Source organism: Oncorhynchus gorbuscha, linkage group LG04, assembly GCF_021184085.1.
Source record: "Oncorhynchus gorbuscha isolate QuinsamMale2020 ecotype Even-year linkage group LG04, OgorEven_v1.0, whole genome shotgun sequence".
Classification (NCBI taxonomy): domain Eukaryota; kingdom Metazoa; phylum Chordata; class Actinopteri; order Salmoniformes; family Salmonidae; genus Oncorhynchus; species Oncorhynchus gorbuscha.
The window spans coordinates 16356137-16379509 of record NC_060176.1 but is presented as its reverse complement, the minus strand read 5'-3'; the positions used below and the strand labels follow the sequence as shown (position 1 = coordinate 16379509).

At 42.7% G+C, this 23373-nt stretch overlaps 3 protein-coding genes across 4 annotated transcripts in view; 1 reads left to right on the top strand and 2 right to left on the bottom strand.

Annotated features, from left to right (window-relative positions):
• Window positions 1-2203, bottom strand: part of LOC124033757 (ubiquitin carboxyl-terminal hydrolase 10-like) — a 40574-nt gene extending 38371 nt beyond the window's left edge. For both annotated transcript variants that reach the window (XM_046345991.1, XM_046345992.1), the window contains exon 1: window positions 1944-2203. In XM_046345991.1, the coding sequence (XP_046201947.1) occupies window positions 1944-1970 (27 nt within the window). In that variant the 5' untranslated portion in view covers window positions 1971-2203. The remainder of the gene's footprint in view (window positions 1-1943) is intronic.
• A 6502-nt stretch (window positions 2204-8705) lies between these two features.
• LOC124033120 (MARVEL domain-containing protein 3-like) lies at window positions 8706-10525 on the top strand. The gene is given in 1 exon segment (XM_046345060.1): window positions 8706-10525. A coding segment is annotated over 1 exon segment (642 nt). The 5' UTR covers window positions 8706-9644; the 3' UTR covers window positions 10287-10525.
• Window positions 10526-10902: 377 nt separating this feature from the next.
• Window positions 10903-23373, bottom strand: part of LOC124033756 (PH domain leucine-rich repeat-containing protein phosphatase 2-like) — a 56027-nt gene continuing 43556 nt past the window's right edge. The window contains exons 14-19 of the mRNA XM_046345990.1: window positions 23097-23259; window positions 20276-20406; window positions 19993-20106; window positions 18975-19169; window positions 18172-18403; window positions 10903-18005 (exon numbers count right to left, since the gene is read on the bottom strand). Coding sequence (XP_046201946.1) covers window positions 16716-18005; window positions 18172-18403; window positions 18975-19169; window positions 19993-20106; window positions 20276-20406; window positions 23097-23259 — 2125 coding nt within the window. The 3' untranslated portion in view covers window positions 10903-16715. The remainder of the gene's footprint in view (window positions 18006-18171; window positions 18404-18974; window positions 19170-19992; window positions 20107-20275; window positions 20407-23096; window positions 23260-23373) is intronic.

The window sequence follows — 23373 nt, the reverse complement described above, 5'->3', positions numbered from 1 at the left end:
GTGACTGTCCATTACTACTTATCAAACGGGAAGGTTGCAAGTTCAAACCCCCGAGCTGACAAGTTACAAATCTGTCGTTCTGCCCCTGAACAGGCAGTTAACCTAACCCACTGTTCCTAGGCAGTCATTGAAAACAAGAATTTGTTCTTAACTGACTTGCCTAGTTAAATAAAGGTAAAATAAATTCAAATGTATTCAATAAAATACTCAATCCAAGTCAATCTCATCTCTAGATCTGCTGCCTATCACTTAGATCATGTATTTTCAGGTAGACACCCCTTGAAAAAAACACTTTCCGTGTCTGCTCCACATCGTTTTTATTATAGCTCAGTGCTCTTTTAACATAGCTCAGTGATCCAAACAGACCGGTGATCCAAACAGAAAGTAGGCTGGCACGCAATAGATTGTCATTGTAGTCAGTCAGCACGTTTTCAGCGCCAAAGTATGTAGAATATTAGCCTGTTGAAAACTACAACTCCCTACTATGTCACACAGTTCAGACTTGCACTGATCTCTCTAAAGAAACTGAGCATTGAGCTAAGAAAAAAACAAATTTGAATTAAAATAATTGAACCGACATCGGTCAATTACTTTAAAAAATGAAGTGCTGGTGGTGTATTCAGATTTCTATCCCCTGAAACAGGCGCAAAACCATGTAAACAAGAGCACGAGCTTGGCAAGTATACATGCGTCGCGTGCATGTATATGCAATGTGCTCATGCTTCATGTGAGAAATCTAACACTACCTGCACTTTGAAAAGTTGGTTTAATAATAATTTACTGTGGATATTTTATAGTCTCATTCTTGCCCACGCAGACAACTGGTACAGTAGGTTCAAATGTAATTTTATTGGACATTCCAGCGTGTAATTAGATGACCATTCGCCGAATTAAAAACAGCGGTTCCATAGGTTGGTGGATTTTGAAATTCACCAGTCTGGTCTCCAGCAGGCAAGCTGAGCTACATGGATGTATACAGCCATATCTAGCTAGTTGACTAATGGTATTATACCTGGACAGAAGATATAGCTAGCTACCTTTCAATGTAGGATAGATAGCTAGCTTAGTTAGAATTAAGGCCGTGACAAGTCATTACATCTAAACAGACCATGGACGTCTGTCCACATGAGTCAGCTTCCCTTGAAAGAAGCACAACTAGCTACGTGCTCTAAAGGGAACATCAAAAACTGAGTGCACAATGCACATGTTCCGAACCGTTTGCAGAATCATGAATGGTTCGGATTCGGAAATATACATAAACCGCCTCTGATCAGGCCCACTGTAGCTAGTAGCTAAGTCATTAGCCACACCACCTGCGTCCGCACGAACTCTGCCTAGTTATCCAGCTAGCTATATTTAGCTAGGTAGCTAGCTGGCCAGACAAATCAATTACAAAGTTTACGTTTGATCATATAGAATTTGATTAATACCTTGCTAACTCGTCGGCACTTTTACCATTCACTCGTATCTAAATGCTAAGCTAGCTAACAAACAGTTATGGAAATCAAACAGGCCTGTCGCATCAGCCAGAGCAGGTGGGCCATGCACATACACGCAGCAATTTAACAACTACAAATTGTCAAAGGAAAATTACACTTGTTGTGGGTCTCTTGAATGTGGCATTTTCTCAACACAACGTGCACACGATTTTTGCCCATTTTTAGATTTTCAACTAACCCTACTTCGAGTACTGTTGGTCAATTTGAATGGAGGCTCCTCGGGCCTGTACCATGCTGGTGTTTCAATGGGGAAATAGGCTATTTAGGGCAGCATTAGCAAGCAATTTCATCACACTTTTCAATGACACTAGTTACCACTATATTCGGCCAAGAAACAAACAAATGCAACATTATTTAAGACTACTTTTATATTAATCTTATGTCACAATGTGAAACATTTAAAAATCCTAGACGTATCAGCGGCGTGGAGAGTTCTAACGTTACCTGGTTAACGTTACTCTGAGAAGCCATGCTCCCTGTGAGATTCTCTTTTCCAATCAGAAGATGGACGTTCTCCGGGGAAGGTGTTAGTTTTTTTTGTAATAATTATTACAAAATACGGCCTAATTCGACATCTTTTTCATTTTCTCGACAATGGACTGACATTTGTATTTTTAGGTTGTTTTATTGCTCCATCATATCACGCTGCTTCCCCCGCCGTCGCCGCCATTTCTGTCTCGCCTCCTTGCTTCTGGCCTGCGCGCGCCGCGGATGGCTAATGTGCTCTGGGAACGCGTGCGTTTACGTCGGGGTAGGAGGGTATAGTAGTGAACGTTTGACAGCTTGAGTAGGAGCTAAAAGAGCTGTCAGCTATGTATTATTTAGGACAGACCGATTGTGTTGTTATAACTAAGATTTACTGCTATTTCAACATTCCATCCATGCACATTTGTTTTTTTTAAAGGGGGAAATGTGGGGGGGAAAGGAAATGACAACTACTTTGGCACCAACGGAGCCATTGGCCTTGGGAACCTGGAACCCTTTCTCTTAAAACCACCTGTAGTTATTCTGCAATAAAATCTAACACACAAAAACTTCTCTGCTGCAGCTACTACAAATTCAATCTTCTGTGATTTACTTTCCATCTGTGTGGCTATGTTAAGACCATAACAATAAACGCAGAGAAGCCAACCTTACTAAAGCATAAACTGTTCGAATCCCTACTACTCACAGGGATAGCTCCCAGGTAGCGCAGGTGGTCTAAGATACTGCGTCATTGCAGGCTCCCTCACCATCTGCCCACCATCCTATCCTCTACTTTCATCACTGCATCAGCATAAGACACTTGCTGCGCTCCCGGAACAGTCAACCTGCTTCACTTGCACAGGACATGTCTGATCCCCAGCAACATGGCCACTTCCTCCACCGACACTACACTCCACTTTGTCCCATGCCCTCGAAATGCTGTTTTGGTAGTAGGGGTGGAGTTCTATAGGGCGTACAGGTGAGAGGGAGGAGCTTGGAAATAAAAGAAGTGCCAAGATACAGGAAAAGTAGAAGACGTAAAGAACCAAAATTAAGAGGTATTGTTAATTTCTTTATTCTATGATTCTTCATTCATCAATTCGTTATCTCAATGTTTGGTTCGCTTCAACCAACAGCATACCTGTGAGCCTTATCATTCTTCACAGGTAACATGAAAATGCATGTATTTTTGTTATCTTCATAAAATATACTAACAAACATTAGTGCCTAGTGCCTACTGCCCTCCAGTCACAACCTGGTCTCAGAGCATTTTGTATTATTCTGTATGTAAATCCGAGAAACACCAGTTAGTATGTTATGTTTCGTATGGTATTAATTTGTGGATGTCCATTTCGTATGATATGTTATGACCTTTGGGTTGCTAGACGCTCACGTCATACTTTCGGTTTTGCCATAAGTAGCCATCTGTTTTTATGTAACCATACCAAATGTCATACAAAATGGAGTACCTCGGATTTATGGACAGAATAATACGAAATGCTCGGAGACCAGGTTGCGAGTCAGTGTCAGCATTTTTGTTTGACGTTTTAAACCATTATCAGTTTTTCAATGTGTATTCAGTTATGTGCAGAATCATCACAGTATCATTAGAGTTGGGTCTGACAGTGATCTGCATCCTGGGCGGTTCTTACCTGACTAGGTTGGAAACATCCAGGGAAAACACACCAAAAACCTGCCCCGCTTTCATTTGGCTCCTGGATGCATCTCTTCCTATTGGCTCCAGGCTGCTTCCTCATTCTATGGGTCGCAGTGAGTCATGGGAAATGCTTCCCACTGGGCAGCTGTATCACAGTGTGGCCGGGCAGTGCTGCGCCCCGTAGAATGATGAAATAGCCACGAGACAATAAGAAGATAAGCATCCAGGAGCCAATTGAAAGAAGGGGTGGGTTTTTGGCGGGTTTCTCCTGGGCAATTTTTGCCTGGTAAGGTAAGAACCGCCCAGGACGTGGGTCACAGTCAGACTATATTGTATAATTCGGGTTTCATCCCTGCCCCAGGGCTCCTTAAGGAGAGATACCCCTTACTGCTGCTGTTAGATTGCCCCCATCTTTACTCAGTAGTCATTTCCGAATCGGAGGAATGCCACGTGGTAACTGTCACTAGTGCCAACAAGCATTGCCACCAATGATTAGTAGAGCTACATGCACAAACAAAATAGATTGGGATTGTCAACTGATCTCGCTGAAATATCTGTATGACACCTTTACACTAATACTCAATTGGTCATGGCAATGTTCATTCTAATAATTTTTCAGAGAAGTGGCCAAGAGACCAGACAATGCCAGAGGAGCAGATACAGTGCCTTGCGAAAGTATTCGGCCCCCTTGAACTTTGCGACCTTTTGCCACATTTCAGGCTTCAAACATAAAGATATAAAACTGTATTTTTTTGTGAAGAATCAACAACAAGTGGGACACAATCATGAAGTGGAACGACATTTATTGGATATTTCAAACTTTTTTAACAAATCAAAAACTGAAAAATTGGGCGTGCAAAATTATTCAGCCCCCTTAAGTTAATACTTTGTAGCGCCACCTTTTGCTGCGATTACAGCTGTAAGTCGCTTGGGGTATGTCTATCAGTTTTGCACATCGAGAGACTGACATTTTTTTCCATTCCTCCTTGCAAAACAGCTCGAGCTCAGTGAGGTTGGATGGAGAGCATTTGTGAACAGCAGTTTTCAGTTCTTTCCACAGATTCTCGATTGGATTCAGGTCTGGACTTTGACTTGGCCATTCTAACACCTGGATATGTTTATTTTTGAACCATTCCATTGTAGATTTTGCTTTATGTTTTGGATCATTGTCTTGTTGGAAGACAAATCTCAGGTCTTTTGCAGACTCCATCAGGTTTTCTTCCAGAATGGTCCTGTATTTGGCTCCATCCATCTTCCCATCAGTTTTAACCATCTTCCCTGTCCCTGCTGAAGAAAAGCAGGCCCAAACCATGATGCTGCCACCACCATGTTTGACAGTGGGGATGGTGTGTTCAGGGTGATGAGCTGTGTTGCTTTTACGCCAAACATAACATTTTGCATTGTTGCCAAAAAGTTCAATGTTGGTTTCATCTGACCAGAGCACCTTCTTCCACATGTTTGGTGTGTCTCCCAGGTGGCTTGTGGCAAACTTTAAACAACACTTTTTATGGATATCGTTAAGAAATTGCTATCTTCTTGCCACTCTTCCATAAAAGCCTGATTGTTGTCCTATGGACAGAGTGTCCCACCTCAGCTGTAGATCTCTGCAGTTCATCCAGAGTGATCATGGGCCTCTTGGCTGCATCTCTGACCAGTCTTCTCCTTGTATGAGCTGAAAGTTTAGAGGGACGGCCAGGTCTTGGTAGATTTGCAGTGGTCTGATACTCCTTCCATTTCAATATTATCGCTTGCACAGTGCTCCTTGGGATGTTTAAAGCTTGGGAAATATTTTTGTATCCAAATCCGGCTTTAAACTTCTTCACAACAGTATCTCGGACCTGCCTGGTGTGTTCCTTGTTCTTCATGATGCTCTCTGCGCTTTTAACGGACCTCTGAGACTATCACAGTGCAGGTGCATTTATACGGAGACTTGATTACACACAGGTGGATTGTATTTATCATCATTAGTCATTTAGGTCAACATTGGATCATTCAGAGATCCTCACTGAACTTCTGGAGAGAGTTTGCTGCACTGAAAGTAAAGGGGCTGAATCATTTTGCACGCCCAATTTCAGTTTTTGATTTGTTAAAAAAGTTTGAAATATCAAATAAATGTCGTTCCACTTCATGATTGTGTCCCACTTGTTGTTGATTCTTCACAAAAAATAGTTTTATATCTTTTTATTTGAAGCCTGAAATGTGGCAAAAGGTCGCAAAGTTTAAGGTGGCCGAATACTTTCGCAAGGCACTGTACCTGGAGAGGGATGAGTATGACGAGATGCACAACAGCACGGAGAGGGACTGCACTCATGACAGAGGAAGCTCCTCACATGAAGAGAGAGACCGGGAAAGGCAAAGAGAGAGAGAGCGGCAGAAGAGAGACAAAATGGATGAGAGATACAGGGATGAGAAGGGCTCTGGAGATGACAGGAGGGACAGAGAGAAGGACTACTCTGACCGACAGCGGGATATGACACCCTGCTCTCACAAGGACCCACCACCTGACCACAGAGGCGGTAGTCAAGGACAACAGAGAGCGTAAGAGACCATCTGACTGTCACAGAGTTGCTTCCATTGTTACCATCCTGGGCATGGGCAATTCCACAGTAACAGAATGATGCAGACTCTCAGATTTTTCACTTTAGAATATATGCAAAACAAAAACCAATCATTGTAAAATCATAAAACCACACTGTACAACTCTATGCACAAGGAGTAATTCATTTCCACCTTTACATTTTTTTAAATACAAAAACACATTTACAGTTTGTGCTGTCATTCTGTTACCAAACTTTGCATCTGCACTGTTCTTCAAGTAAATGTGTTTTTGTCCAACGCAGCCATTTTTATCTCAATATCAAATTTCTGGGTAACAATTTAGTACGTTACTGTGATTGTTTTCAATTCAAATGAAAATAGATTAGCAAAGAGGGGAAAACTGACAGCTAGCTGTTATACTGTAAACAGGTTTGCTGACAACATTACGGAAATTCTATACGCGCATCGGTGTAGCCGCATGTTATGACTCTGAATGGTCAGATAGCTGGCAACAATGACAAGAAGCTGCTTTGTGGGGAATCGTCGATGGCTTGTTTCAGCTCATTGTATCTTGTTATTGATACCATGTCTTTTTTTAAGGTGTTTTGACTGATTTTATGTCTATGCTAATATGGTCAAATTTGCTAGCTAGCTAACCAACAAATGTAATAATGTGCGAGACAAGTACTCATTGTGAAAACGTATTTGTTTTCAATAAACATTTGAAGAAGAAATATAGTTTACATGTTCTCAACAATCTAAGCCAACCTTGTCAGTTTTGCCCCATAGTTTAGCACATTTAAAGGACATTTTATCATAATTTTCACAATTTCACAGTATTATTCCAACCTCAGTGTGGAAATTTACACAGTGTACAAAACAATAGGAACACCTTCCTAATATTGAGTTGCACCCCCTCAATTCATCAGGGCATGTATTCTAGAAGGTGTCTAAAGCATTCCACAGGGAGGCTGGCCTATGTTGACTCCAATGCTTCCCACAGTTGTGTCAAGTTGGCTGGATGTCCTTTGGGTGGTGGATCATTATTGATACACATGGGAAACTTTTGAGCTTGGGAAACCCTGCAGCGTTTATTTGACTTTCCAATCATTGGTTTTTGTTAGGCATATATTTTAAAGTGAAAAATCTGTGTCTGCATCATTCTGTTACAGTCTAATTGCCCAAATATACTGTACAGCCTGAGAAGGCTCCGGTTTCAAGGGTGTCATGAAGTTGGCCTGGGGGTAGGTTTATGACAGTGATAAATACCTCTTCCCCCTTTTTCCTCTCTCTACCCTACTGATGTTACATTTGCAAAACCCTTGGTTAACATAGAGATTCTGGGAACATCAGAAGGTGGGGGGAAAGGAACTATATTCTGGTAATCCGACCAATTGAACATATGCGGTGGTACTTAATGAATATGATGTCAGTTCGGTTGTCATCTGAGACAGACATTCTCATCAATGATAAGATGACAAACTCTACAGTGGAAAGTCTACACATCAGAGTTATCGGATTCACATGGAATTGTTGTTGAATTTAAATGTTTGAATATTAAATTATTCGTAATGAGATGAAATGTGATTTTAGCTTCAAAAATGTGAGATTTTGGTTTTCATAAAGGTAGGCCAATCCTATATAAATCCTTGACAACATTATAACCTCCTGTTCCGAGGATGTGAGGACGACGGTCCGATGTCAGAATGGTTCAGATAATAACTACAGAATGAAGCCAACATCAGCGTGAGCTTTGGTTGCGAATGGTATGAACTTCGAACTCTTATTCACTACAGAAGTGATACCTCCTAGCCGTTGAGTTAGCAACTGCAAACGCAGGTTAGGAAGGAATGGACAGAGTATCCCATCTATCACACAATGACGTTACCACAACGTATCCAATTGACCACCAGAGACATTATTCAAAGGACTCGGTTTGGCAACACAGCCTTCCATCTACCACCAACCTACCGAAGTGCAACTCAGAGTAAATATTTATTGCATTTTCCTTTTACAAATGGGTGGTAATTTAGAATGCATAAGAGATTGTGTTTACGATAGCACAGCTTCGCCCTTTGTTCCTCAGTCCTCCCGCTCTTTCACTCAAACCCAGCCCCTTTTCTTTTGTGTAACAAGCTGTCACATATGTTCTGCCCGCCAGGGACATTTTCCTTTATGACATAATTTGTAATCAAGTTATGATTAATTATGTGTATGTGTAATGAGTTAGGTATTTAGTAAATACATAATTAAACCCAATTTAGTATTGCTGATTCAACTTGTTAGCCAGGGTTCATGCAGATAACCAAGAATTTACAACTTTCAGATGAGACTGAATTAAGGTGACGATTAATATTGACTGCTATTGATGTAAAATATTACTAGGTCTTTAAGAGTTTATTCGGAAGCCAACAGCTCTATAAATATTATTTTGTGGTTCCCTGACTCTCTAGTTAATTACATTTACATGATTAGCTCAATCAAGTAATATTAATTAGATAAATTTTATAGTATAGCATGTCATATCACTTAATCCGATATAGCCAAAGACACAACACTGGTTTGGGATTGACTCCTTGTAATGTCTGTCTGCTAGTGTTTGAATGGCACATTGATTCTTGGGGTGCCCAAAGTAAATATGAACCCCTGGAATACAAAACCTGCTCTCTGCCATGGAGGGATGTTGTGTGGTGGGTTTATGTTGTGTAGTTTCAATGTCAGATTTGGCAGACGTCAACTTCTGATTTTTTCTTTGCAGGTATACAGAAGCCTCCACGTCTCCCTCTGTGGGGAAATACTATCAGGCTCTGTACAATCTCAGATATGCCTTAACAGCCAGAGGCAAGTCATGTTTAAATTAAAGAATAAACAGCAACAACTTACACCTGAAATGTTGTAGTGGTAGAACTGTTTGTGGGTGAATCTCGCTGGTATGGTGTAGTAGGCGTTGTTTTGTTTGATTGGTCCTGGGATTTATTCACTAGGAACCAAACAGAACCAACTGGGGAGGGACCTACCTGAATTTGTCTAAAAGAAACTCGTTTTCGTTGGGCGTAAACGATTGTCTTTGCAAAACGTTTTGGACTAATGATTACACCCCTGTAGTAGAAATGTAGTTGGGTAGGTTACGAATGACCTAACCAACCACATGACCACCCTCTCGGAGGGTACAGGGTATTTGAGGGGATTGGAGTTGAGTTATAATATCTGTATTACTTAACGTTTAGGAGTTTTTGTATTCGGTTTCTTTCTCCAAATTGGTTGTTCATCCTTGATGTATGTTTAATTCACACTATGGCATACTGTATGTTCTATCTCCCTCGGAGGTGGAATTTCCACTGAAATTAGCCATCACTCCATTAGGCAGTGTTGGTTAACTCAGATCCACCTCAATTTAGCTGCATTGTTGCATAATCCTCCCTCTCTTGTCAAATGTATAACTTGACCTTCAACTCAGCTCGCTTTCTCCCCGAGACTCTTACTGGATGATAAGTAATGAATTTAGCAATTTTTTATCTGTTCAGGTCTATGCCAGAGAGTTCTTTGTAAACCTGCTGATAGTCATCTGCTCAGGAGTATCCTACAGTAACTCCGGGGGTTACCGGGACCTGGCCAGCCTCGGGGGTCTCTACCAGTACTACCATGGAGGACAGGCTTTCACCGGCGCCTACACAGACAGGGTCAAGGAGCTGGACAAACATTTCCACCAGCTCAAGATACCTCCATACATCTTCAGCATGGCCTGTGGAGGGGCTCTGATGGTTTATGCCTGCATCACTCTAGGTTTGGGGATCCTGAGAGTCCCTTAACGCTAGACCCCTATGCTGCTGGGTGAGGCCCTGGTGAACCTCCTGATCGGCCTGGGCTACATCCCTGCCCTGGCCTTCTACTTCATCAAGCTGCAGGAGACCTACGACAAGCCCATCTGTACGGAGAAGGAAGTGCTCTACAAGAGCAAAGGGCATCAGGGCTTTGCGTGTGCACTCAATGGAGCAGACATCGCTGGAGGCCTCTTCAGGGTGCTTGGAGTCACTGATTTCATCTTCCGAATGGTCTTGGCCATCCGTGCTTTCAGGGCAGTGCGTGAGATGAAGAGACCGAGAGCAATGGAAGATGGTAACTTATAACAGGTTTGCTCACCCCCCACTGTGAATATAAAGGATACAAATGTAGGGTTGAGATCAAATTTAGTCAAACAGCTATAAATATTCGTGCATTTTTATGAACTGATTTTTAAAAAAGTGTTTAACTGTAAAAATAGCAATTTTGTACATGACTTTTGTTCTAAGTTTTATAAACTTTAAAAACACGCACACTTATTTTACTAAATGTTACAGATGTGTGACATCTACAGTGTCACAAACATTCTTTACTAATAAAAATCTTAAACAGATTTTTTCTCTTCCTCATGAACCCTCTTGCCTAGAATATCTCCATCTTACCTTGAAGAATAGTTATTGTCTGTGGGACTAAAAACAAATCTTTATTGGTGTGGAGTAAAGCAAAGAGATCAGGGGTGTATTCATTCCGCCGATTCTGTTGCAAAAAGCTTCTTAAACGGAAGCGAACGGGATCTACCTGAATTGATCCAATAAAAATCTCATTTTTCTTCCATTTAGTTTTGAATCGGTTTCCATAGTGCAGCTCAGAAGCAAATCCATTGTGTTTCTGAAGACAGTCTGGCCAACGCTATCATCAGAAAGACAACCGAGGGGAAACGATAGAAATGCACCAAGGCCCAGGTTTTTCACAGTATAAATTTTTATTGCTACTTGGCTGAAAGTTAATTAAAAATACAGCTTTTCTGCTCAAAACGAGTCATAGCAGCATCTCAAATGAAATAATAAACCATCGCCCACTCAATTTTAAGGAGTACAATTCTGGCAGACAAACAGCAAAAGTGCTCATGGTTAGTCCTTTTCCTAAATTATAAAACACAAGGTATCCTGAAACTATGTAGCAGTTTTCTGCATGCTAAAATATAAACAAAAGTATTAGATATGCTCCAGATATTCAAAACAATGCCTTGGCTTACACACATAATGTTAACATTATGTACAAAGTAATCACATAGGACTGTATATATTTTATATTTATATGCATTTATATATGGCATGCTTCAGACATTAAATACATTAATTATTATCTTAAATAAAAATACAATAATCTGTGACAGTTTACTATAGAATCCCTTTATTCTAGATTCTGTAGTGGAGAAGGACCTATACATTTGCATGAAACAATGTACAAAAATAAACCTCAGCTTCTTGGCATTGAGAGAAAATATTCAAGCATCTCTAGAAAAGAAAGTACAGAAAGAAAGGTGAGATCAAACAATGTCTACTTTGGTCACACGTTAAACAATTGGAACGTCCTCAATATCAGATTCTCTCCAGAGTTCACCATAATCGTTCAACAGAATGGAGATTCATTCTGTTAAATATAATAGCAACACATGCATGCACGTGTGCATACTTTCTCACTCGGACCACAATGACAAACAGGCAGGCAGCATGTTCTCCCTCTGAAGAGAAATAAAACCTATAATGTGTTTACAGAGATTGGATTAACTGAATCAGAAAAGCATTGACACCATAACCTACTTAAATATGCATACCGTCACACACACTCCGCTGTATTTACATAGGATTATGGTGCACTCAGATCATGAACAGTAGTTGATCTCCTCTACTAAATAATTAAAGGGAACACTTTGCCATCAGTGTGATGTCACCTTGATCTGTGACTCTGTGCCCCATCTTCCTTTAGCAATACGTACGGTTTGCATATGTACAGGCACATTTATTTCTCGATCTAGGTTAATGACCTTCTCAATCAATATTTTTCTAGCTCTTGTGAGCAGGAGTCCATTTTTTGGTTCTTTACAAAAACAAGGGAGAGTTGACTAAATAAAATGGCAAATAATACTTGGCTAAGGATCTGCAGATGCATGTTCTGACATACGGAATGCATTTTTGGCTGCTAGAGCACGTAGCATGGGTGCATTTGGGACGCACAGAGCTTAGTAGTGTTTTGCTGGCCCTCACTTGGCAAACTAGGGCCCAATTATGGAGCCTCTTCATCACCTTTTCTACATGGATCACTGCGCAGAAAGAGTTGACAAAAGGTCAAAACGCACACGATGGCAGAACACTGCACTTCGTGATTCACACACACATGCATACGCACACACAGACAAGAATGTTCAGTTCCTACTCATTTTCATAGTTAAGAAAAAAGGATCCTCCTATTTTTAGGTCAGGTGTGTAACCTGTTAGTAATATGTACAGGTGACACTTTGCATATTTGATGTGAGGGAATTCATGTTCATAATCATCTACATTGTGTAGTGTATTTGAAGTCCAACTTCCTGTTCATTAAGAGGATTATGAGAACTTTGAATTCTCTTGTTCCACCAACCACATCAAAGACAATCACCTCATCATACTGTTCTTATGTTCTCAACTTAAATGCCATATGAAAATGTCAAATGTGTGCAAGCGCAAATCTGTTTCTTTAGTCTGTCCTGAAATGCTATTTTTGTTTTCAGGGTGGAGGGCAAACCCACAGCTGTGGTGCTGACATGTACCTGTTTTGCCACCTGAGGCACAGCAGGTGGCTTCCATTAGCAAACAAAGCAATATTCAAATGGCCTGCTTTCTGCCACTTATCATCCCTAGAATGAGCCAACCTTTCACCCCACAACACCAGCTGCTGTTCCTCTCATGGAAGCAGAATGACTCAATACAAAAAAAAGCCTTAAGACTTGAACAAGGAAGAACAATGCCTATCTTTGTGCTAAAAGACAAACTTGCATCCACCAGAAAAAGCAGTTTTGTAATTCTCTCACACTTCACAATTATTAGCACTTCTATTGGATACTTTCTCTTAGAGAAGACATGATAAGTTTGGCAGAAGCCACAACAACGACAACTCAAGCCCTATGAGTTCATGTGCATTTTTGATAAATATCTCACATAATACTCAAATATCAATCTTTGAATATATTCATCTCCCTATGTACAAAGTGCTTTAAACAGTGTTCGATCCTTTGAAGAGCGGATTTTGTCTGAAGTTGGGACAAAATAAGTGAATTAGACTTACGTAATACATCTCATATTATAAGCACGCAGGCTTTAGAAAGGCAAATTCACCAATCATTCCAGTTGATAACGTTAAGAATGTAAATAGCCATTTCGAAGCCGCTGTGAGGTTTTTGAGCATCTAAAATACTGCCAATTCTAGGAAACCTTTAGAATCCACCCCTCTGGTCCCAAGCCTTGTTCTACTGGACTGAAATGTTGCCTTGCTCCCTCTATAATTTGGAGAAAAGGAAAAGAATGCAAAATATTGGATTTTTAGGTGTTCTATGCTCCTGACCTTGCCACGTAAGGTCAAAAGGGCAAAACCAGCTCCACTAAAGGAAATAAAACCAACAGAAAAAGACAGTCCCCATCATCATTAGGACTGGCAGCGCTGCAATAAGGCTATGAACAAGCATAGAGAGGGTTGTAGCTAGCTAAGCAGCTATGGTAAGTACAACACTAGAACCATGCCACTAGCCTTTTCACAGTGGCATCTAGGAACACATCCTGGTCATTCTCTAGTCAGACCACAAGCCCCCTCTTACTAAGTCAGACTGTTGTCCTCTCTAGAATGGGTTAGGCAGTTTGGCACAAGGGGGAAGGGGGATACATTTTGGTCTGCAGCTTTGTAAAATCAATGATGAGTCAATTAGCAGTATCTCATCCTCCAACATCGCCGGAGCACAAGTGCAACTTTATAGAAATGTCATATTCACAGTCTACTGACCCATATTATGCGGATGCCTTTATTCAAAGCAATGTCCATGACTGACATATTTCACCATGTCTGTGACAGATAAAAGCCAGGGCCATACTGTGGACCACTCCATACCTCAGCAACACCAAAACCATTAGCAAATGCCACAAATAAAGTCTGAACTCAAATTCTGATGCAAAATGAATGGCTTACACGCAATACGTTTTTTCACTCTTCTCATGACACAAAAGTGCTTTGCACATTGTGATGTCATCACTTCATTATCCAGTGAGGTGGATATGTAATGTCGAAGTTAATGTCTCATTGACCCAATACATAAGAATACCTGTGTTTTTATTTTGTGTGTCAAAATAGTCAATACTTGAACCCACATCTGCATTATCCCAGGACACAAATTTGAGATGGATGCAATCATTAGCTCCGGTGAGTTGATTTGTAGATTAGAGTATTGTATATTGTAGATTTTTGCTAAAATTCCACATAAAATGGGTTTATCAGATTATGTTTCTCATTGGTTGGATGGTATTAACCAAAGGTCCTCTGACAGCTATGGAACATATGGAGCAGACAAAGGCTTGTCTCCACAATGTGAAAGAAGAGTAAGATAACGTCCTCGTCAGCATTAGGTCAGGTGTCCTACATGCCCCTTGAACCGTGTTCCTTCACAATACCCCATCTACTTGCCTCTAGCATACACCTGTTGAATTGATTTGGCGTTGCCACTCATGTGAGCTTCACACCACCCCTCTTACTCAAACCAGCACTTATTGTCGCCAAGACAACAATGAGCTTTTCTGTCCTGCCAACCAAAACACACTGTGCTTGTTCTGAATCTGTTATACAGTAGGTGGTAGTGGTCGTACAGTACACTGGTGATATTCACTGATATATAACTAACATCTGAGGCAATTCATAGTTATCACCACCAGATGTCCCACAAACCCTTATTGAATCTGTCACTAGATCTATGAGAATGAAATATCTAATTATTTCAATGAGTAAATCATTATTTTTACTCTCTTTCTCTCTGGTCACTGACTTAAATTGAAGAGCATCAACCAGATATATCTATAGGCTCCAAAGGAATTATGCAAACTATCTTTGTATCAAATAGTACACATACATTTCACAACATACATATTTTAAATATACATGTAAAATAATATACCATGTTACATCCTCATTTTAGTACACTAGTCATGGATATGTTGTTCAGTTGACTGTGAAGCTAATGGAATGATGGGAACAGAATGATTCTTAAACCTTAAAAAACACTTTCGATATGTTGGTCGCTGCAGAGATTTTGCACAATTTCCTGGGTACAACAAACATGAAACTAGAAAAAACTAAAGGAAAAAAGGGGCTACACACCTCACAGTATCTGGACTCCTTAAATGATGGCACTCTATATGTGAAGAACATGTTTTTTCACCCATCATATGTAATGACTACTGTACAGTATCTAGTGTGCATTGTAGCGTCTGAGATATGAACACTGTAAACGATTGTTTTGCCTTTGTCGTCACCACTCATGTTGCCCATAAAACATCATTAATATCACTTTTTCTGTTAAAATTTGCTGACCATGCATTGTCACCGATACAGTGTTACAATAAGGGTTTTGAAGCAGTATCCCATATTGGTTCGGTACAGGTGAGCAATGCACTGTCATGTTATTTTGAGTTTGCCATTTTATGAGAGCTTGATGCTATTTTCTGTATTATTCCTCCCAACAAGGCTTCAATGGTTGGATACGCATCCTGATGCTGGGACTAGGCCAAGCTGGCCTTGTGGTTCTGCACTACACTGCTCAGACTACATGTGTATATAGATACTAACTGTATTTCCCATATAGAGGATTATGGTGTAGATAGAAAGGGTCACATCTTAGTTTTTTTAGTAAATGAAAATTCTGTTAGTTTTTTTATCATCTGCTGTTATGTTCCTACTTGCCTCTAGCATACACATTCTGAATCCTCGTACCACAGAGTAAGGCCAGTCAGCCCAGTTTCCAGTCCTGACAGCCATGTCGTCTGACATTGTGCAGTCAGATAGCGAGAGCAAGCGCAAGAGAGCGAGAGCGAGATCGAGAGAGATATATATAGAGAGAAGTGGCTGTACCATTGGTGGCCCCTGGAGGACGCTGTCACACAGTGATGTCCTCCTCCAGGGTTAATACTGATGTCCCCACCCCAACCCCCCTCCCCTCCATACACACACACAGGCAGGGAGGCAGGGACATCTGGGGCTGAGTCATCTACAGTAGGCACTTTTTCACCATTTGGTCGCAGGATTTGTCCCTGGGATCTAGGAGCCCCTGCAGCCCCCAGCAATGGAATGATAACACACTCAAAGGGATTCTTCTACTGTTTCATTACTTGACCTTCCTTCCAAGTAAAGGGAAATGTTGCAAACAAGTTCTGCAGTCTAAAACGCATGAGGTATTCTAGTTCAGGCTGGGGTATCTTTTCACAACCTCTTCATGGGTGGTGATTTCAGTGCCTGTTCAGCTCTGATACTCAGACAGTTCCACCAGGTTCTTCAGACAGTTCGCTAAGCACCTCTACGTCTAACGTGACGTAACGCATTCATGTGTCAACAGTCAAGGCCCCACATGTCCATCTGGTCTTCATGACAGAGCTGAATGGAAACTTGAACTGGAATATCCCACCTGTGCCAGAGAGACCTCCTCTGCCCCCTGGTATGGCACTGTCACAGGACTACCACAGGGTTGCACTGTGCTCTGGCCCCCTCTAGAGGGCAGTATCATAGACTTCCTGCTGTAGGCCAGGGATAGGGTTGGGGGCGAGGTCCCGCTGGGGCAGCATGGGGGCAGGGGGGTGTGGGTGGTCCCACACAGGGTCTCTGATGGAGGGGGGTGTGAAAGGAGGTGGAGGTCCAGGGACCATAGGGCTCTGGCCCCTCAGCTGTTCCCTAACATCCTGCTCTAGACTGGGAGGCACTACCAGCTGGTCCTCGGGGTCCTGCTGGGCAGGGGCAGTAAAGTAACCCGACTTCTTCTTAGGGGCCTCCACGGCTACCTCGATGAGGTTGTGGCTATCTTCCGGGGCCACCACGGAGCCGTTGGAGAGCTTCTTCCCAAAGAGGCTGGAGGTGGAGGGGGACTTCTTCAGGTCGGAGATCTCCCTGCCACACACGGCCAGCAGGCAGCCGTTAGTGGCTGACACCACCACACTGTTCTGACGACGCATCTTTCCGTTGGGGTAGTCTGAGCGTGTCTTGTCCAGATTGTAGTCCTTTGGGCTCGCCGCTGGCCCAGAACGGATCTGGAAAGCACAGCAGTGGATGTCCACCTCCACCTCCAGCTTGCTCCCGTTGGAGATAACCCCCTCTAGTGGAGCCTCATCATCACTGTCCAGCCCATTGTCAGACTGGTTACTGGAGAAGGTGGTACAGGAGGGCTGGCGCTGGAACAGGACTTGGTGGGGCCCCCCTACCCCAGCTGAGCCAGGTCCCGCAGGGGCACAGAGCGTGGCTGCAGGGTGGAGGCTACAGCGCCTCTCAGGTCGGACCGTGGGGCCAGATGGGTGCTCGTCAGAGGCCGTGGAGCCCGCCTCACTCCCCACCTCCGAGGCCGAAGTCTCGCTGTTGAACTCTGAAGCGATGCCACTGCTGGAGGAGGGTGTGGCCGGGTCCCCTGGGGGAGCAGTGACGGGGAGGTGTGTTGGAGGGGGTCCCCGGGGTTCAGTACCAGTATTGGCGTGAGGGGTCTCACAGGTACAGCTGTCCTCCCCGATGTGCAGGGACACCACCACCGCCCCCACATTGTCCCGGCAGCCGTAGCTCTGGGCCAGCGTGCAGAGCTTCTTGGCAGCTGCGCGGGGGTCCCTCACAGCCTGCACGGTGCACACGGCCTCCTGGTAGGACACCTTCTCAAACAGCGCCCGGTTCCCCAGGATCAGGAAGTCATCTTGGGAACACAGGGGCTCGGTGCACACCCATGGCTTGGGCAGCACCCAGGGAGACAGATAAGAGCATCCCAACAGGCGAGAGCAGCATGTCACTCCACTCACCTTGTTATCCTGCAACACAATAACACAAGAGGGGACTCAGCTCTGCATTTTGAATACAAATGAATACCTTTGAGCACAAGGCATCACATCAAACGTTAACTAACAAGTAGATCTTAATGAACACAAAGGCCCTCACAAAGATGTGCATTCACACACGCCTGACTCCCCACAGTACCTCAGTGATGATCGCCTTGCTGAGTTTGACCCTGTCCATCTCTTCGGTGCTCTGCTCCAGGCTGAAGACCTTGGAAAGGGGCAGGGGCTGACCATCTCGACACAGCACCGCCTGGCAGCTGCCCACGTTGGCCACCGTCAGGCTGAAGTAGCTGCCCAGCTCCGACGGCTCGTGGTGGATGTAGCAGAGCAGGGCAGATGCACCCAGCTTCTGACCAGCCATGCCCAGTTTCCTGCATCATACATCACAGAATGCAACTATCAGCACATGCCCTGCAATTAGCAAGCTTCTTTGTTAAATAAACATTAAAAGTAGACCGTTATGAATATTCATTTACGTTGTTATTTGCATATGTTAATTACTAGCTAATGCAGTTGTGAATAAAGTTAATCAAATGTAAATGAACACGGAATAGTATAATTGTAGGCTTGTTTTCCCTAAGAGACAACAGTAATTCATAGCACGGGCGCAACTTTCATTGGGACAGCGGGGGACATGCCCACATTCTGAAATTGCATTTTTGTCTCCCCCCAGTCTTATCTTTGGAATGTTAAAAACGAGGCAATTAGTGTGCTTTAGGACCATGCGGAGGCCTGGAGCTTTCGGGTACGTTGTTTGGAGTGTTTATCCAACTGGATAAAAAAAAAACATTAATAATAATAATGATATACCCCCCCACCCCCACTTCAAAAACCAAAGTTACGCCCCTGATTCATAGAATACTGAAATTTGCCTACATTTGGCTTGTATTACAGTAATACAAGCAAAATGGGTGTGTGTCTGTGTATGCATGATGCTCATACCTGTGTGAGGTGAGGAAGGTGTTATTCATGTACACACTGTCTACATTGGAATGCAGCAGCTCCTCCGACAGCACATCTCCCATGGTACACTGCAGCAGACGAGGAACTTCCTCATTGCGGTCTCCGTCGAAGACGCCATAGGCCGCCTCAACACTATCCCCAAAGCGGTCCACTGCCAGCACAGACACACACAACCTGTCCCCAAGGAAAAGAAAATACAGTATGTATAGATAAGGTAAACACAAAAAGTAAACAAAATGTGTTTACATTTTTGGTGTGTAAATCCCGTTATACAATCTTGCTCAAATTCAAGCCAAACAGGAATAACTCATCTATACTTGAACACAGTGAAACAGAGCCCTTTTCCTACGGAGGCAGCAGGGGCTGAGTGTGACACCAGACACGGCCCCCTGTGACACTGTGGTGGTCATGACCCTGTGAGGCCCTGTTAGGGCAGCAGCCAGGCAAACTGGGCCCCCGTCAATGATGCAGGGGACACTGCTTTATACCCATTGTATCCACAGGAAGTATTAGGCTTCACCGCCTTCCCTACTATTAAACAAGATCCAGTGCCCAGGGGCCTAGATGCCAGGCCCAACAGACGTTCACCCAGGCAGTGGAAGCTGTGCTGGGGCTGTACAGTTAGATAACTAAGTAACTCCTCCATAGATGCATATTATAGCCCCGGGTAGGGTTTAAAATAGGATGCCAGCCAAGAGGCAGAGCAGAAAAGAAACGGGCTGATATGGACTATGAGAAGCACATCCTCTTCTCAGACCATTTAATGTAGTGGTGCTCACAGCGATTCCCTGAAAAAGGAAATGCTTCTTAAAGACGCTCTAAAACCACACGTGATCTCATAATCCCATTTATACCCTCTCATCAGATTGTGATGAATTAGAGCTTCACTCAGGCAAAATACACTTTATGATGCTCTCTCACATACATGTTCACTCACTGTCTCATAATGTAATTCTCTCCCTCAGCCCTCCTCCCTCCCTCCCTCCCTTCTGCTCACTTGTTCCTCTGTCCACTCATCTCCGAGTAGCCGTGGTTCCACAGGGTGGAGGAGCCCAGGGAGTCCCCGGCCGTCATGGCTGGCTTCTGGTCCAGCTTCAGGGTGGTGATATGACTGAGGAGAGACACACAAAGAGATGGGGGGCATTACCTCATTATGCACTGAACCGAACCATAATTCACACCGTAGCACAGTTAATATTATTTATCACATATCTTATCTAAGTACACCAGCGGCCTGATACTATATTGTGCAGTGTGACACTGTGGTCTCTGTGTGTCACCTGAACAGGTTGAGTGTTTTGTGCTCCAGCAAGAGGCTGCTGTTGCCAGTCAGGTCCAGTTCGTGCAGGGTGGCCGTCAGAGAGTCTGGCAGTAGGATCTCAGTCAGCTCATTACAGCTCAAGTCCACCAGCTACACACACACACACACACACACACACACACACACACACACACACACACACACACACACACACACACACACACACACACACACACACACACACACACACACACACACACACACACACACACACACAGTGGAGGGAGAAGATAACACACTGTTACATGGTATAACATTGTAATAAAGACATACACATCTAAAAGACATATGCATAAACAAAACACAAACTAGGACTGGCGCCGTTTAGACGACTAGTCGATTGTTGGTTGACCGAGATTTCTTTAGTCGAACAGTGCACAAGACACCTGTCTCAGTGGACTAATCCATTGCGGAGGCCACAGGGATGGCACAGTCCATCACTCTAAGACATGTGATACTGAAATTGAATATGGTTTTAGTATGTAAAAATAACGGTACAACACTAATAAATCGAATATTATTGAATAACAAATGAGCTTTATCCCGCATTGGATATGGTCGCTGTCCGCGGTTCTGAAACATAACCTTCAGTGCGCAATAGAATTGACACCTTTCCCTATGTTGCTATGTGCATAATAGCAAAGTTAACCAGCATATTGGGATTGAAAACAATGCGGCGGAGCCAGCAGAAGCAGAGATGAGGAAACAGCCCTTGCCTAAGCCTAATTGTCAAAAAACTGTTTGAGGAGAGAGGAAATCACATCTTACCTGTCAAATGTCTTTACAAATCATCCATATACACTACCGTTCAAAAGTTTGGGATTCCTTAGAAATGTCCTTGTTTTTTAAAGAAAAGATACTTTTTTTGTTGACTCTGGGATGCTGACCTTCTAGGCAGAGTTGCAAAGAAAAGCCATATCTCAGACTGTCCAATAAAAATAAAAGATTAAGATGGGCAAAAGAACACAGTCACTGGACAGAGGAACTCTGCCTAGAAGGCCAGCATCCCGGAGTCGCCTCTTCACTGTTGACGTTGAGACTGGTGTTTTGCAGGTACTATTTAATGAAGCTGCCAGTTGAGGACTTGTGAGTAGTCTGTTTCTCAAACTAGACACTAATTCACTTGTCCTCTTGCTCAGTTGTGCACAGGGGGCCCCCACTCCTCGTTCTATTCTGGTTAGAGCCAGTTTGTGCTGTTCTGTGAAGGGAGTAGTACACAGGTCTTCGGTTTCTTGGCTATTTCATGCATGGAATAGCCTTAATTTCTCAGAACAAAAATAGACGGACGAGTTTCAGTAGAAAGTTATTTGTTTCTCATCTAGTCTAAAGAAGGCCAGTTGTATTGCATATTTAATCAGCTGTGCTAACAATTGCAAAATGGTTTTCTAATGATCAATTAGCCTTTTAAAATGATAAACTTGGATTAGCTAACACAACGTGCCATTGGAACACAGGAGTGATGGTTGCTGATAATGGGCCTCAGTACGCCTATGTAGATATTCCAGCTACAATAGACATTTACAACATTAACAAATGTCTACACTGTATTTCTGATCAATTTGATGTTATTTTAAATTGACAAAAAAGTTCCTTTTCTTGAAAAAGCAAGGACATTTTTAAGTGACCCCAAACTTTTGAACGGTAGTGTATATCTACAGAAATAAGACAGATCCTGCTTCTGTTGCCTGTTTTAGTGTTTGTTTAACAGCCTACTGATTCTGTGAACACCAAGCCTCATGCAACAGCAAAATGTCTGATAAAGCAATTTCACAGATTCATCTGTTTTTAATCTTTGCTATGCTGTAATTTAGGCTTTACAATTTTGTGGGGTTAGTACAGACCGGTATTACTTAATGTATTTAGTGTTGTTTACACTGTTCCAAACAGGCAGAAAAATTATATTGTAATCTAACAGCACCTGTTTGTCACACACAATATGCACCTAGCTCTCGCTCCTATACCCTCCTTGACCTCCTTCTTATTGTTATAATTATCATTATGATCATCATTATAAAAACAAGTAATGTCTTTGTCATTAGTAGGCTTGGTATAGTATCCTTGTATAACCACCATCGAGCTGTAGGCCTAAGAGTCCTGGTTAGTCTTAAAACCGTAACTTACTTAGGTAGCCTATATTTCAATATATAGGCTACTGTACCAATAAATCCATCATCAATTCGTTCATGCAATCACACAGCAAATATTGTAATTTAAACAGCAACTGTTTGGCACACAACCAGTAATAACCAATTTATTGATGTGATTATGATAGGCTATCGGTCAGGCCCTATTGGTCACATGTGATGAATGCATGTTTCACATAAAGAGAGAAGGGTTGAAGGAATAGGGAATGTTTTTCCTAAACAAATGAGAAATCTCGGTAACAGAACTTTTCAGTCAGAAACAGGTAATGGCTGTAATTATGTTGCAGCTTCAGCATGGACAGCGCAATAAACACGTGCTGTGCTGTGGTGCCTTTTTGATGCACCAGTCGCACAGGTACTCGCTGTCATTTCTTTTTGACACAGTGTGACCATCGGGATCTTTCTTGAGTCATTTGTGAGTCTTAATTATTTAATCAAACAGTGGGCTTAAAGCAAAATACAAGCTCAGTGCAAATGTAGTTGATTTTATTAGGTTGTGTCTGTCTATATATGGAAAAATACATTTCAATATGTCAACCAATCAATTGGTTGAATGAACAGGACGACTCTCGGTCAACCAATATTTTTTTTTAGTCGGGGACAGCCCTAATATAAACAGATATGAGTGAAACTGACCTTGATCTCTGGCAGGTTGAGGATCTCAGGGAACACACTGATGTGGTTGGAGTGTGCTATGAGGGTGTGTAGCCTCTTACAGCTGGAAACAGTGGAGGGGATGGTCTTCAGCTTGTTGCCACTCAGATTCAGCTCCTCTAGCAGCTCCAGTTTACTCAGTTTACTGCACACACAGAGCAGTATAGAGACATCTCCACCACAGAACAATAGCTCATATCAGATCTAGAGAATAGCTACAGTATATTAGGAGCAATAGAGAACATTTTATGTCTAGAGA